Source organism: Trichechus manatus, unplaced genomic scaffold, assembly GCF_000243295.1.
Source record: "Trichechus manatus latirostris isolate Lorelei unplaced genomic scaffold, TriManLat1.0 scaffold00132, whole genome shotgun sequence".
NCBI lineage: Eukaryota > Metazoa > Chordata > Mammalia > Sirenia > Trichechidae > Trichechus > Trichechus manatus.
This window is the reverse complement of record NW_004444068.1, coordinates 843,102-860,367: the sequence shown is the minus strand read 5'-3', so window position 1 is coordinate 860,367 and position 17,266 is coordinate 843,102. Positions and strand designations below refer to the sequence as shown.

Sequence of the window (17,266 nt, the reverse complement as noted above, 5' to 3'; positions counted from 1 at the left end):
GAAAGCTGCCAGGGCTCAGTTGGGCTTGGCATTTCCCCTCCTTCCAGCAACTCCCAGCTCCTATTTCGTTTTAAATTAAATAAAAATTGCAGCACATGGATTTGAATTAAAACAAGAGGGCTGATCCTTGTAATATGCACCACATCAATAGGAAAGCTAATTTGTGCGAAGCACATCTCCTTCTTTAATTTAAACCGCAGAGCGCTGCCTCTTGGGTTTCAAGGGAGCTGAGAGCTGGTGGGGGGGTGGCTGCTTACTCATGGCGCTAACCAGGGCTGTGCTCAAGAGCAACCTGAACAGTTTCAGGGGAGCTTAGCATACCTCTTAAGCCCTTTGTGCTGGGTGTCACATGATACACCACAGCAGTTATGGCCTTCTGGCCTTGAATTTAAAGAAGGTCTTAAAAATGTCTCAGGCTAAACTTCCCTGAATGACTCTTAACGGCATCCAAGCTGCTAAGAACAGAATCTGCGTGACTAACAGCTTCTCAGAACGACAGACAGACCAGTACTCCTGACCTTGAGATTGGTTCCTCACTTTACTGTTCCAAGGCAGTGTATATGTAGATGACCAAAGTCTTTAAAAATAAATCGGGCAGGGTCTATGCTAGCTGAGAAATTCAATCTGGGCCTGACAGTTGTTTGATTCAGTTTACCGGTCTCTAGAGGCAAAGGGTGGTGGTGAGGGTAGAGGGTGGCTGTGGCAGTGGGGTCATCCATGGATAATGTGAGTTTTCCTCAAAAACGCTGATGAACTAGAGCCATGGACACAGCTCCTATCCCTTATTTCAACAGTCATTGACAGCCCCTGACACCCCAAGGAGATGAGCGATAAGCAGCTGATCTGTTCATAAACCTTCATCTCCAGGTGCGTTCAGATTTGGAGGGAAGTCTGATTCAGGTTTTGTGGGGCCTAAAGCTTAAACAGGAGAGGCACTGGTGGTGCAGTGGTTAAGCACTTGGCTGCTAACCAAAATGTTGGCAGTTCGAATCCACCAGCCACTTAGCGGAAGAAAGATGTGGTGATCTGCTTCCGTAAAGATTACAGCCTTGGAATCCTTCTGGGGCACTTGTACTCTGTCCTTAGAGCTGCTATGAGTCAATCTTCTTGACAACCATGAGTGTAAAGCTTTCACAGGCAGTGGTGGTTCCATGGAAGAATTCTCTCCTTCTGTGTGGGAGAGACCCATGTTTGATTCACGTGCAGCCATCACCTGCCTGTCAATGGAAGCTTGCATGTTGCTATGATGCTGAACAGGTTTTAACAGATCTTCCAGACTAAGATGGGCAGTGTACTTCTGAAAATCAGCCAGTAAAAACCCTTTGGATCACAATGGCCTGACCCCTAACTGATCATTGGGATGGCCCAGGACTGGGCAGCATTTCATCCCATTGTGCATGGGGTTGCCATGAGCTGGGGGCCGACTTGACAGCGGCCAACAGCAACAACAAAGCTTATGCAATTTGGGACCCTCTTTAAGAAAAAGAGTACATATATATCTTAGTTACCAACTGTCTATGCCCATCAGAGCCAGGTTCCAGGGCCCCTTCTAGGATCTTGGAAGGGGCCTGTGTAAGGGACAGAGCCTGAAGCTTAGGCCTCATTAACTTCACGGTGAATCTGCTTCTGCATGGAGCGCATGACCAGCTTCTAAACCCCTCAGTGCCAAGAGGGCATGCATAAGGTGGGGGTAAAGGTAATGGAGAAGGATTTATCAAATGGAAGGTGTAACTGATGAAGAAAGGAATTTCAGGTTCTTATCTGACTGGCCTTTGAACTGCTTCAGGTATACTTTCTTAAGTGTACCAAGCTTGGGGGACCCCAAACTCTATCTCTTAGGCTCTCTCTCGTAAGGGAGGGCCCACATCTTTGCCTTTGTTCACCCAAGTCCTACCCAGTATGGCACACCAACGAATGTCTGCTGAATGAATAACTGAGTGACTGTGAACGAGTGGATCTATAAATAAATTCACACTCTCATTTTAGATAGAAGGTCATTGTTGCTTACCTGCTCCAAAGGACTCTTTGTAAAAGGTTTTGAGTCATGTAAAGAAAGGCTCGAGTTCTTGGGTGGTGCAAATAGTTACGTAGCTTAACTACTAACTGAGAGGTTGGCAGTTCAAACCCACCTAGAGGTGCCTTAGAAGAAAGACCTAGTGATCTGCTTCCAGAAGATGATAGTCATTGAAAACTCTGTGGAGCCAAGCTCTACTCCTCACATACGAGGTGTCTGTGAGTTGGAACTGACTTGACAGCAACGGGTTTGGTTTTTTTGGTTTAAAGAAAGGCTCTATTAAATCCATTAGTGAAGCATGGACAATTAAATTCAGCCAGAGGACTATTTAAGTCATCTTTCTTATTGGATGACTAAAAACACTGTAGGCATAATTAAGAACATTAGACTACATTAAAAAGCAAATATCGTTTAAAGGGACTGGCTTTTCCATCTGGTTTCGGCAAGTGTTGTTCTCACACACCCAAAAAAGGCTAGACAGTGTGTTATCTGATCCGCTTTGTAAACCTACTTCTCTGGCTTATGTTACCTTAAGTTGGCCTGTTAAATTCTTTATTTCCTGACAAATACCTTTAAAACCTTAGGACCTGAGTCAAGTACAGCATATCAGAATTCATGCAGAAAATCGAAGCTGAGTCTGGAGCTCTTTTGCCGTGCACATGGTGACCTCACCTGGTCCTTTATGTACACTGATGGGGGTGGGGAGTAGAGTGTACAACCTGAGCCTGTGGCTGAGGGGAGGGGCGCGGTCCCTGTGCATTTGGTTTGTTATGAACTGGATGTGGGTCGGGCTTACATGAGGGATGTGTTAGACATGCTGGGGTTGGCCTGCGTTGGCAAAGACATAGTTTGATTTTTAACGTTTGTTCTCATGACCTTAAATATTTTAAGGCAGTGTCATGTAGATGAGAAGTTTCTAAACCCAAAGTCAAGAGACCTGGGTTCGAGTCTTAATTTCATTTCTAATTAGTTTTGAGATTTTGAGCAAGTTACCCAACCCCTCCATCTCTCTCTCTCTGTCTCTCTCTTTTGTTAATCTGCAAAAAGAGACCAGTAAGGACTAGGCTACTGCACCCTGGCTATGAGTCTCAAAACAGTGCTTATCAAATGCCTTAGGAAGGTGTAAAGTGACTTTTGAGTTGTAGCATCTATGATTCTGTTACATAACTATATAATGTTACTATCTTCTCATTTTAAAGCCAAGAAAACAGATTTTGGTGGAAAGTACAGTGTTCTTTCAGCCATCCCAGGGAGCATCATGAATATTATTAACTTTTAATTAAAATGGCATAAAATGTAAAGGAGTAACCCAATCTCTCAGTTATTCAAGTTCATTTCAATGTGAAAAGTGTACAAAACAAAAGATCCAGTCAAATCTATAAAAAGAAGTCCCCTTTGGCCCCAGATGACTGTAACCCTTAAGGTCAAGCAGCTGAGTTGCTAATGGTGAGCGATACAATGCCTGACAGATGACATGTACTCTCAGTGTGGAAGACAATGGACATCATTATCTGGACATCACAGTCATACCTATGTAGGTGTCCTGAAATTTTGGTATGCTGGTCTTTTTAATGATGCTGACTGGCATTCCATGAATGAAATTAATAATGCCAACCCCATTAATGTAATAGGGCTATTGTTTTCCTTTTAGAGGGTTTAGACACTTCAGAACGGGACCAGATAGTAAATATTTTAGGCTTGGTGGGCCATACAGTCACTGCTGCGACTACTTAACTGTGCCACTGTAGTGTGAAAGCAGTCATAGATAATATGTACACAAATGGGTACGGCTGTGTTCTGACTTTATTTACAAAAACAAGCCCAGGCCATATTTGGCTCAAGTGCTTGAGATGGCTGACCCTCTGCTTGGGATATCATAAAGACATCACCAAGTCCTGGACCTCCTCACAACCTCGGGCTGCAACTCACCCTCTGGCTAGTGTCCATCAGTTTTTAGTGCATCTCCAATCCTACAGCTAAGCAAACATAGAAAGTCCCAAACCTTGGAGAAACCATCAGCCCACGAGATCATTTGGGCAGCAACTTCATATCCCAACATGACTATATAAAATTTTACATCTTTCTCAAAGCATTCTTTGTTAAGCAAAGCATTGTTTAAAATATAATATTCAAGCTTTCAAAATAAACCAGTGTTCTCCAGAGTAAAGCTGCTGAAATTTCTTTGGGAAAGGAGGAGAAGTGCTTTCCAACTCCTGGAAACGCTTTGCAAAAACTCAACATGGTGCTGGTTTCCTATTTATACGTGATCGAATTTGCTTTTTGCTTTCTTCTAATAGAAGCCAACTCATTGCCAAAGTTCATTGCTGTTCTAAGTTGAAGTTCACCTATTAGTCCAACTTCTCATCCGCTTTATTACTCTCTCTCTCGTCCTAGCATGCTTGGAAACGTAGGGAAGCACTGTCAGAGGACTTCAGAAGGGTAATTTTCAACTTTAGATCTCCATTTACCTGTACTCGATTAAACAACTCATTCTCAACCCAGGAACTGCCCTGCTTTACTGTGTAGACCAGGATAGAGTGGAACTGAAGATGAAACGAGCCTTTTATTCCTTATACTGCATCTGGGAACGTGATTTCTGAGATACTTGATTAGGTTTGAAGTGGAGTCTCACAGATCTGGGTTCAGGAAAGCTTTTGTCTGAACTTCAGTTTTCCCATCTACAAAATGGGTTAATACTTGCTTTATAGGATTGATATATGTTGTAGTTGTCAGTTGTCATCAGTTCAGCTCTGACCCATGGTGACCTTATGTATAACCGAAAAAAAACTGCCTGGTCCTGCACCATCTGCATAATCGTTGGTATGTTTGAGTCCATTGTTGTGGAGGTATTAATTAATGCTATTACTGTTGCTTTTTCCACATTCTCCTTTATGCCCCAAATTATATTTGTTTGCCCTATTCTGCTAGTAGTTTTTGACTCTCATGTATATTCCAGTGAACTGCCTCTGAGCGTTTCGTAAGCGTATACACACATGGAAGGCATGTAAGGGGAAAGATCTCTGAACGAGGAAAGACTAATTGTAGAAAAATTGATTAGACAGAAAGAAATTGTAGTCCCCAGAGTAGTTCAGGGTCAGTAAGTTCATCTGTTTTATTTTCTTCTGGAAAGGAGCCTTCAGCTGTGGTTTAAGAAACTAGAACATAAGCTTCTTGAGAGCAGAGACCTTGTCACTTTCATCCACTGGTGCCCAGAATTGTTCTTGCCACCCGGTGAGCACTCAATTAATATCTGCTCTTTCAACTAATAGCTGAGCATGTTTAGATATGATTTGCTTTTATGTTAATATGAGAAGCTGCTGGAGCTTTGCACAGGGAAGAAGCAGGGATTCTAAGGAAAAGGAACTTTAACATTAGATATGAGTGGCACCATTTACCGACCGTTTCCCTTGAAGCATGCGATTTGTGAAATGATAATTCAAATTCCCTGATATGAAAATTGATCTGAAGTAGGCCAGTGGGAGGCCCAACTGCCCATTCCAGTCCAGACACTATACCTTGAGGTCATCCCAACAAAGTTGCCTTTAATTTTCACTTTCCTTCTGGAAAGAGAAATCGTGCTCTTGCTCAGAACTTAAGGAGCATCAGCATAGTGCTGGGTACAATGAGGTGAAGAGAAATTATGTTTCGCCCAGATTTCAAAGTCTCCCCTTGGGCATTCCTGTTCTGTGAAAGTGTGAAAAAACATCAACACTACCATTTAATTAGCTCACGTACCTGAAAACATCATCATGTGCTGAAAGTTCCAGGGGATCTTCTGTTTTCGGCCCAGATTCAGGAAGAAGGAGAGGGGATATATGTTGCAGGCTCTGGCCACAAAAATTGCTAGCTGTGGATAAGCACAGGGAAGCATCAAGGAAAACGTGGCTGCAATGAAGTGAGAACGCTTAAGCTTCAAATCTCTCTTTATATCATGACCCAGGAAGTAGGAATAAACGTGTCAATACATGTATGCTCAACTCACTTCCAAAACTCATATGTCGATGTCAATTCCTTTCCAGAAATAATAGAGCACGCTGTCCTTCTTTGGATACGTACTTGGGTTAAAATTGTGGACCCAATGCCATTTCAATCCCTGTAAATTTTCTCATCACATTTATACTGCTGATGACTGACTCAATCCTGCTGTGAAATGGGAGGCAGAGACCGTTCAGGTGATGTGGCGTTATCTTCTCAAGCAGCGCTTGGGAAGGAGAAAGGGACTCCTGCTCATGATTGGCATCTGATTTTCCATCAGTTTATGCTCTCTGTATCGAGCAGGCTTCGCTTACTTTTTTTCTTTTAGTGGATTTAATTTTGAGAGGAATTGCCTGTCTAAATGTATAATACAACTACTGCTTTAAGAGGTCTTTTACTAAAATCCAAGTTTTACAGGTGAAAATATTGATAGTATTCATCTCTCCCTTTTGTCACCTTTGACTACTTCCCTGATAGTCTATTTATTCTAATTTGTCCTCAAATGGGAGGGAGTCCTTTTTTTTTTTTTTTTTTGAAAAGGGAGCTTTCTTTTGAGATCCAAGTTTTGGATGCAATTTGAGAGTTTAGCAGAATGCTTATCAAAAAGAGAATAAAAGGCAAATGCAGGTGCTTAGTTAGAAAGGGTCTTACAGAGATGTTGGGCTCTCAAGACTGTTCCGATTATCTGCTCGTTCTCTGAGGGTCTTTCTGCCCATTTTCCGAGCAGGAAGAAAGACAACAGCTGCTGAGTGTCCTTATAGATAATCCCACTGGTTCAATATTCTTTCAGACAGACACCCATTGCCACTAGGAATGTTTTCTTCCCAGGCTGGAGCTAGAATAGTCCTCTGCATTAAAAGTAAGGTCTAGATTTTATCTGCACTGCGGCTTACAGAAAAGGTGCTATCTTATTAAAATAAAGTCACATTGTATAATGCTTATGATGGTGAAAGCACATTCATCATGCTAATTTTATTTAATCTTTATTCTGTCTACCCTATTTTCACAGACCTCCTTGGAATAAAAAGATTTTACCATCTTGCAATGAAAACATTTCCAAAGCTCAATGATCCTGCTATCAGGAGCATCTTCTGATACTCTCCAATGCATATTAAATCCATTTCTCTATGTTGAATAGATCAACATAATTTTTCACGTAAATAATTCATAATTTTAGTTAAACATCTTTTGAATACTTGAAAAATGTTGTTCCCTTTTGGTTTTTCCCTCTTGATTTCCCTCAGTGTTTTCTCAATGTCTTTTCCTAAACCATAAGCATTTAATAAAGGCCACAATTTCTTAGGGTGCTTTTCTGCTCTAGCTAGAAATTACTTACCTACCTTGAATTTGAGCCTCATAGCAAACCTGAGGAAATTACTTTAACAATTTAACAGAATTATCAGAAGACCTAAGTAGTTTGTTCCCTTCCCTAACCACCCCATGAGCTCTATTTCAAAGGATACAAAGGCTCCAAGTATAAAAAGAGCATTAAAGATGTGATTCTGGAATGTGAACAGCGCCAGGCCCATGTAACAGAAGATGACATTCTCAGCCAAAAAGTTCATAAATTCAAACAACTGAAAACAAAACAGAAACAAAATCCATTAATTATGACTCAGATTTGAGTCCACTGAATTTCTTCTAACTATCTTTGATGACTGAATGATCCTCCTTTATCTGGGAAAGCCATCCCTGCAGCCTTGGGCTCAGCCTCTAGAGGGCGCAAGGGCCCTGCCTCTTCTGTCAGGTCAGCTGACTCTGCCCTGGCTCTCCACCTGTGACATTTGCCATAGCCATGTCAACATCTCATTCTTTCCAACTGCAAGGCTGCCAGAGATACCCCTGGGTAATGTTAATCAGCATGATCCTTCCATGGAACAATTCCTTCTAAGATGACAAAATATACCCTGTTAAAGAAACTGAAGCTAAGTAATTTGCTTAAGGTTTACCGTCATAAACAATGCAAAGCTTGTTTAACCCCTTTTGCACATCACCCAGTAGATACACTTAAGTCCCCAGAATCTGAAGAACTAAATTTAAAAAAAAAAGACTTTAAGTAAATTATCTTCCTAAGGCAGACAGGAAGGAAAATTCGGGAAACTTGGAATAAGGATGAATGCAGATTATATTTCAACATTAGAATAATCAGTATATTTCAAAGCCCAGACAAGGAGACTCATTACATTGACTGATGTAGGTATATCCATTAAATGTCTACAATTTCTAGCTGGTGAAAAGAAAATGATTAATCCCAGCGATCAGTTTATGTAGCAAGAACACAATAGATACATCAAACTCAGTCAGAAGAATGGAGTAATAATATGCTATGCTCAGGGATGTTCCCAAGTGTTATTCTTAGACCATTAACTAAACAATTTAAGTTGAAGGCGAAAAATATTCTCCGTATTCCAGATTAAAAATACAAGGGAAAATCGTCCAGAGTCTACAATAAAGGCCGATGTGGAAGAGACTTTGTTTTATGTTCTAGACTTTTCCTTTGAAGTTTCTGAAACTTCATTCCTGGACCTACATAAATCTCCATGTTAGGTAAACATCTCTGGAGGTATTTCTCTTGACTTTTTAAGGACTCATTATTTTTCATGTAATGTATTTACAGCCCCACAAATAATGGCCAATACCAGTTCACTGACAGTTGACAGAAAGAGAAGCAGAATATTGTCAGAAACATTATTTAAAACCAGTAATAGAAGGAGAGGATTAAAAAAGACATAGCTCTTTCAGTACAAGATGGTCTTTCTGCAGTGGCAGCGGTCATTAATTATCCAGAGCACTTGTTTTATTTTCTAGGCCAGCTCATCAAAACAAAACTGTCACCCAAATAAATAAAGGAAACATGAAAACATGGGGTGGAGATATATGAAACGGGGAGCACTTTTCTACCTCATTATATCTTTACTTTTTCAAAAAGTGAGATTTGGCTATCTAGTTTTAGCATTAAAGAAACAAATGCTGAGGCTAAATCCATTTCTCCGTCCCCATCCCAAGTATATTTCACCCCAAGGTGGACATGTTTGCAGCCTGAGACCTATTCAGCCTTTTCTCAGTGTCTACATCCCAATTTCCCTCTGAAGATCCACTTCCTTCCCCATGGGTTGACACCTCTGTATCTCAAAAGTTGTTGTTGTTGTTAGGTGCCATCAAGTTGGTTCTGACTCATAGCGACGCTACATACAGCAGAACGAAACACTGCCTGGTCCTGCACCATCCTCACAGTCGCTGTTATGCTTGAGCCCATTGTTGGAGCCATTGTATCAATCCATCTCGTTGAGGGTCTTCCTCTCTTTCAATGATCCTTTACTTTACCAAGCATGATGTCCTTCTCTAGAGACTGCTCCCTCCTGACAACATGTCCAAAGTATGTGAGACAAAGTCTCACCATCCTCCCTTCTAAGGAGCATTCTGGCTGTAATTTTTCCAAGACAGATTTGTTTGTTTTTCTGGAAGTCCATGGTATATTCAATATTCTTTATCAACACCATAATTCAAAGGCATTGATTCTTCTTCAGTCTTCCTTATTCATTGTCCAGCTTTTGCATGCAATATGGCGACTGAAAATACCATTGCTTGGGTCAGGCGCACCTCAGTCCTCAAAGTGACATCTTTGATCTTTAACACTTTAAGAAGGTCTTTTGCAACAGAATTGCCCAATGCAATACGTCATTTTATTTCTTGACTGCTGCTTGCTAAATTTATTTAATAATTCTCATAGTTTATCTATAGATTCTTTTGGGTTTTCACAATCAAATTGTTTTCAAATAAAGATAGTTTCACTTCTTCTTTTCAAATCATTATACATTTTGCAACTTTTTCTTGCCTCATTACACTTGTTAGCACATCTAGCACAACATAGAATATAAGTGATAGGGGCGTCTTTGTGCTTCTCCCGGTATCACAGGGAAAGCTTTCAATGTATCGCTACTAAATTCATAGAAACTCTTTAACAGATTGAAGAAATTTCCTTCTGTTTCTAGTCTGCTAGGAATAGACATTTTTTTTTAATGACGAGCATGTTGATTTTTATCAAATGCTTTTCCTCCATTATTAAAAAGGTCATATTTGTTGTTTTCTTTTATTCTTTTAATGTACCAAATTCCATGAATTGATTTTCAATTGTTAAAACTAATTTGCATTCCTGGAATAAACCCTACTTGGTCATGATGTATTATCCTTTTTTATATGCCACTGAATTTACTTTGCTAACATCTTGTTTAAGATTCTTAGGTTTATATCAACTAAACAGATTGGGAATGTTACCTTTTCTATTCCTTAAATACATAGAAGAATTCTGGCCTGGAGCTTTCTTTGTAAGATAATTTTTTTCCCTTAAATTTTATTTATCTTGTTGTTGTTGTTGGGAATATGCACAGCAAAACATACACCAGTTCAACAGTTCCTACACGTACAGTTTAATGACAGTGATTATATCCTTTGAGTTGTGCAATCAGTCTCACCCTCCTTTTCTGAGTTGTTCATCCTCCATTAACACAAACCCAGTACCCTCCAGAGGTCCTATTGAATCTTTCAAGTTGCTATTGTCAATTTGATCCCATATAGATAGTTCTTAAAAGAGCATAATGTTCAAGGCAGACATTTTTTACTAGTTAAGCTAAACTATTATTCAATTTTAAGATAACTTACGGGGATATTTTTTGATTTAAGGTTTAAAGGTGTAGGATGATTTTTAATTATAGATATAAATAATTGTAATAGATACAGGAATAGTCAGATTTTCTATTTACTTTTGTATCAGTTTTAGTAAGTTGTGTTTCTCAAGGAATTTGTCCATTCCATGTACAATGTATATGGAATTTTATTGGCATATAGTTGTTCATAATATCCTCAATATCTATAGGGCTTGTAGTTATGTCTTTCCCCCTTAACATTCGTAATTTGTATCTTTTTTATTCTTGACAAATCTTGCTTAGGGGTTATCAATTTTATGATGTTTTCAAGAAGCAACATCGGCTTTGTTAATTTTTCAACATTGTACTCCCCCCAATTTCATTAATTTTTCTCTTTAATAGTTCTTGCCTTCAGCATAATTTAGTTTTATTTTATTTTTTTTTAATTCAGTATGTTGGTCCTTCAAGTCCTAGATGCCTTGGTTACTTTTAAATTTCTTCAAACATCTGCTTTTCTGTATTTTATCCAGCTTTTATAGTTGCTTTCTGAAGAAGAGTTGCTCTAACACCTCATAGCCAACTTTTCTTATTTTTTTTTTTAGGTGAAATTTAGTATCATTTTATCAATTCTCACCCTCTTTCCTCCCAAAATTATGGTATTTTATTTTGCATCACATTGGATACATATATTAATTTAGAGAGAAAGAACAGTTTTACAATACTGTTGGGGAAAAGAGAGACTATTTAGAAAAGATTGCAGAACAAGTTAGCTAGACATTTGGGAAAAAAAAAGAACAAAACTAAAGATGTATTCCTCACTTACTCCTTATACCAAAATAAATTCCAGATGAATCAAATATTTAAATACAGTCAGGAAATTCTTTATAAGCATTGTTTAAAAAAAAAAAATCAAACCCATTGAGGTCGAGTCGATTCCGACTCATAGTTAGTATTAGCAAAAACCTAGAAACAAATATCCATAATATGAGAAATGGTTAAATAAAATATGGTACTTTTGTATAACAGCAGACATTTTAAGGAGTTCTTCATGTGTTGATAAAGAAAAATATCTACAATCCTTTGTTAAATAATAAAAAATGATTTGGAGAAATAAACTATAGGTTTATGTATACATGACTCCACCTGAGAGTATTTACACAGACATCTATTGATATTGGAGCCCTCGTTAAGAGCTCTGTTGCTAATCAAAAGGTCAGCAGTTTGAATCCACCAGTCGCTCCTTGGAAACCCTATGGGACAGTTGTACTCTGTCCTATAGGGTCACTATGAGTCAGAATCGACTGGATGGCAATGGGTTTTTTTTCTATTGATAATTTTTCACTTTCCATGTATAGCCATCTGTTTTATTTATTTTTTACCATGAGCATATATTACTTTCATAGTTTAAAAAACTAGATTAAATAAGAACCAACATTTTAGAGTAGACTAAAAAACTTGGCAAATGTCTTTGCCCTTTAATTTTCTTCAGCAACAACTCTTTTAAAAATTTTTCAGAAAGCTGTCAAGCATTTTTTTCTATTTCTAATCTTATCTTGTTAAAAAAGATTTTAAGTAAAGAAAAATGCAAAGAATAATAACAACAACAACCAAAAGGATTGTCTTTTTGCGTAACATCCTTTTCAGAGATTTCTCTATTCGTATGTACACAGATGTATAGACAACATGGAAACTCTGGTGGCATAGTGGTTAAGAGTTCGGCTGTTAACCAAAAGGTTGGCAGTTCAAATTCACCAGGCGCTCCTTGGAAACCCAACAGAGCAGTTCTACTCTGCCCTATAGGGTTGCTATGAATTGGAATTGGCTCGACAGCAACGGGTTTTGTTTTGTTTTTGGTTTACAGACAACATGCGTAATGGTACATACATCTGACCATAATGTTTATATAACTTACTTTAATTAACTCAATAATATTCGTAAGCCTCTTTCCGTGGCAATATATTTGGAACTCTGCATGATTTTTAATGGCAGCACATCATCCCATTGTGTCCTCCCACTAATATTTTTCACTGTTACCCATTATTAGGCACTTGGTTGTTTCCATATTTTCCCCCTTATGAACAATCAAACAAACAAGTCTGTCTTGGAAGAACTACAGCCAGAATACGCCTTAGAAGCAAGGATGGCAAGACTATGTCTCACATACTTTGGACACGTTATCAGGAGGAATCAGTCCCTGGAGAAGGACATCATGCTTGGTAAAGTAAAGGGTCATCAAAAAAAGAGGAAGACCCTTAACGAGATGGACTGACATAGTGGCCTCAACAAAGAGCTCAAGCCATAACAACGATTGTGAGGATGGTGCAGGGCTGGGCAATGTTTTGTTCTGTTGCACACAGGGTCGCTATGAGTTGGGACCAACTCGACGGCACCTAACGACAACAACATGAACAATGCAGTATTGAGCATCATTGCACAAATATCTCTCCCCATTTTAGTGATGACTCCCTAGTTAAAATTCCGAGATATTGGCTTCTTCTGTCAAAGGGCATACATTAATTTTCTACCAGTCTGCCCTTCAGAAAGAATGAACCAATTTACATTTCTACTAATGGTACAAGAGGGCCTTTTCCTCACACTCTTGCCAACATTCATTTTTATCAATTTTTTAAAATCTTTGATGATCTGAGAGTCACTTATTTTAGAGTGTAGATGGTTGTTAGCATTTTTGAAAAGGTTCCTTTCACAGTAACATAGCTACACTGATTAGTACTCTTTTGTCTATTTATATCATGTAACAACATTTCTCTGAATGAACAGCCTTCATAATAATTTCCTTCTTGGGGCACTTAATGAAAATCTGTGGGCAAATTCAATTTTGTTTCACATGCAAAAATCCCCTGAAGACAGTTTCAAAAGGAGAATCTACAGCAAGGCCAGGCTGACAGACACACCAATTTGGCCGTTAGGACCTCCTTGCCTGAGTCTACTTCAGAGTAGTTAATCATTGAGGGAGTATTTTTGTTTGATTTATTGGTAAATTTGGGGGAAAAAAGAAGAAAGAAAAAACTCTATCCCCAAATGAAAAATATATTTAAAAAATAACAGTAAATCTCAAACTAGTCAACTCAATATTCAATAAGAATAATCTCAAATTCTCTTCCTCCTCACTCTGGGTCATTGAAAATAACTTGACTCAACATATTATCTACAACATGTAAACTACATTTATTTTGCTCCCATGAATTCATAGTTTGTGATCCTTTGGATCGGACCCAGGTTAAAAGTAATCTTTGCTAACTAAGCTTTTCTTCAGGAAAAAAAAAAGCAAGTTAATAGAGCAAATAAGGCTAGGGAAATATTTAAAGAGGACAATCTGTGTTTAAGGATTCTGAAAGGTTCTGAAAGTTCATGAAAACCATTCATATGTTAATTAAAGCAACTTAATCTGCTCAGCAAACCGTGTTTTCTGAAGACTTTCAGGAGACACCATTTTTAGCCTGAGTTACTTATTACAAAGCAAAAAAAAGTTTCCATCTATTTTATAAAATACGTTTTGCACTAATTCCAATTGACTTTTTCTCCTGTTAGCACACAGGAATGAAATTTTATCATATCATTATGGTTTATGTGGAGAAATATTACAGCAGTTGAATATACCCTGGCTAACTAACAGTAATTAAATTCACATGAACTCCTCAACATAGCTTTTATTTGGCTTAGTACAGTTTGACACAATCTACTGATTTTCATCTACTTCTCCAAGAAAAGCACTTAAATTTATTTTAACTGGGATGTTAAAGTACTTACAAAACTATAATAAAAATGAAATGAAAAGAAGAACTAAAACGTTCTCTTATTTTCTTTATATTTTTCCCCCAGGATTAATGCTGTCTTGTTTTATTTTGTTATAAAATTCGTCTTTATTCCTAACTGGCAACTTCACAGAATATCTCATATTTCATTTTTATACACTAGTGAGCATATTTGTAGCTATTTTGAACAAGCTGGCATCTAGGTACATAATTTTTGTTTCAGTGTTGAGAAATTTGCAAACGAACATTACAATGAATTCTACTGAAATAATAAACCTTTGCTCCTGGGGTTCTAACATTTGCTGATGTCCAAATACTCAGGAAATGTGTTCAAGGTGAACTGCAAATAGTCAATAATTCCTATGGGCTACAGAGGTGCCATAGGAGATGAATTGTACTGAAGACCTGTGGTTATTACCACCGGGACATAAATGGTCTGAAAGCTTTGTTGCCAGCAAAGTAATGGTTCCAGTGTGCAGCTTCCCCTTTAAGGGTGAAGATTTATATTTACATATAGGTATGAGGGCAATCTTGAAGATCCTTCCAAATTTAGGACATATTGTAAGAATATCAACCTTACTACTTCTAAAATGATAATATTAATGAGACTCCTAGATCTTTAGAACCTAGGTTGTGCTAAGGAATATACTAAAAGCTTCCTCTTCTTTTTTTTTTTTTTTAACAATTTACATTATAATAGCAACAAAACTCATGGATTGGTTATATTATTTCCATTTTACAGTTGAGGAAGCTGGGCTCAAAGGTGTTAATGAACGCACCCAAGCAAAACACAGTAAAGGGAAGAACTGAGTTACCCTGATTTTTGTCCAAGGCCCATGCCACTTCTACCTGACAAAGTGGCCTCCCATTATATAGGATTCAGGTTCCAGAGCAGCAAGATGTTTCTTAATAACATTGGTGGATATTTGTAATACATGAGAGTTTTCAAAGTGTACTGTCGTACGTACTCCTTGTTTGGCGATCAGAGTTGAGAGTCTAACCACATTTTCTTCAAATAGAGAAATCCAAAAGGTAAATTCGTTTGTATCCAATTAGTGGAAACAACAAGGGCTGGTTTAGGGGGGATACTTACCTTCTCTCAAAGGTCTACCACCCCCACCCACCTACCCAAGCCAATGACATACACAGACACACAGACACGCACACACCAGCAGGGCCTGACCAACACTTCCCTCCCCCCTCCCTCCACACACACAAAGTGAAAACAAAATTCTTGCTATGCATTTGTTATTTCAAGACAAGTCTCTTTCCCTGCCCGCTTTCTAACCAGATTTCCCCCTTTGAGAAATTCTGGACTTTTGGCTGTGCCCTAAGGTACCGTGGTGGTGATTATATATAGCTTCTGAGATGACCTAAAATCAGACACATTTCATCCAGTGTGGGTGTTCTGGCTTTGCTCCACCTGTCAGAGGCTGGCTCCAAATCCAAGATGAGAGTCTTCATGTTGTTAGGGCTATACAGCTTTGGTAGGTAATAGAGGAACTGAATTACCTAAGTGTTCACAGAGCTGTTGCTTTGTCATATATTTCTTTGAGAAATCTTAGCTTCCCTGTGCTTTCCAGCCTGCTACCCAGCCCTCTCCCATGCCCTGCATTTCATTGTCTTCTTTTAAACTTAATCTTAATTTTTAAAAACAGAATTTCAAAAGCACAGCCTATAAAGAACACAACAAAACACATTTTAGGAAGATGAATAGGCATCATTAAGTAACTAAATTTAATATAGGATATAAATGTAGTTACAGTGACAAGGAATTGAGCTTCATTAAACTGAATAAATATTGTAGCTAGATTTTCTTTAAATCCTCCAGCTTGTAACTTAAGGCGAAAGTCATTTTCTCTGAATTTGCTGAATTACTTTAGCTAGTAAACATTGATAATAGTGTTCTTCTTTCTGGAGCTTTTCCACTTTTGATCCTTCTTTTTTTTTGGAGGGAGGATTATTAAAGTAAAAGTTGGTACAGGGTTGGGTAAGGTTGCGTTTAAGTTAGTATACTATTGACAGTATTTTCTCACGTCTGCAACTTCACAGAGTGCTTATTATCACGATGTTGATCGGAAGCATTGGCCCTCTAATAAGACTGGTTTTAGATCTATTTCAGTAAATTTGAACATTCACATACACACAAACTAGGCACAGTTTAAGGTCACAAGATTTTACGATTAGAGTCACCTTGCAATAATGTATGTAGTCCAGACATGTAGTCAATGCTTGCTTGCTCCAACACCCTTGTCAAGGACATGCCCAGCCTGTGATTGAAACTTCTAAAGGCAGAACCCTCACTACTTTCCAAAGAACTGAATACCATTTTTGAACAGCTGAATCCTGCTGAAATTTGGCTCTCTATCCCTTTCATCCACTTCTCCTACTTCTACTTCTAAGGTCCACAGAAAATAAGTCAAATGAGATGTCATTTTATTTTATATTGCTTGTTCTAATAGCAGAAAGGGGATTCTATCAGAATAGTTGCAGAAGTAAGCTATTTTACAGTTTAAGCAGCAACTGCCCCTTTTCATTTAGCAGCCTTGTTAGTCTTGAAAGTTAACTTTTTGCTGGAGTTTGTGGTTGGCATGTGGGGCCTCAAGTCTAGAATATTTGCAAAAGCTAGGGGCCATTTGAATTATGGTGTTGGCAAAGATTACTGAATATACCATGGACTGCCAGAAGAATGAACACATCTATCTTGGAAGAAGTACAGCCAGAATGCCCCTCAGAAGCAAGGATGGCGAGACTTCATCTCACGTTCTTTGGATATGTTATCAGGAGGGACCAGTCCCTGGAGAAGGACATCATGCTTGGTAAAGTAGAGGGTCAGCAAAAAAGAGGAAAACCCTCAATGA

The 17,266-nt window shown here is 38.4% G+C and overlaps 1 protein-coding gene across 1 annotated transcript in view; it reads right to left on the bottom strand.

Moving 5' to 3' along the window:
* The window catches only part of SLC9A9 (solute carrier family 9 member A9), a 670,517-nt gene that overhangs the window by 250,715 nt on the left and 402,536 nt on the right, over nt 1-17,266 (bottom strand). Inside the window, exons 10-11 of the mRNA XM_023739363.1 lie at nt 7,453-7,566; nt 5,750-5,861 (exon numbers count right to left, since the gene is read on the bottom strand). Of these exons, the coding sequence (XP_023595131.1) occupies nt 5,750-5,861; nt 7,453-7,566 (226 nt within the window). The remainder of the gene's footprint in view (nt 1-5,749; nt 5,862-7,452; nt 7,567-17,266) is intronic.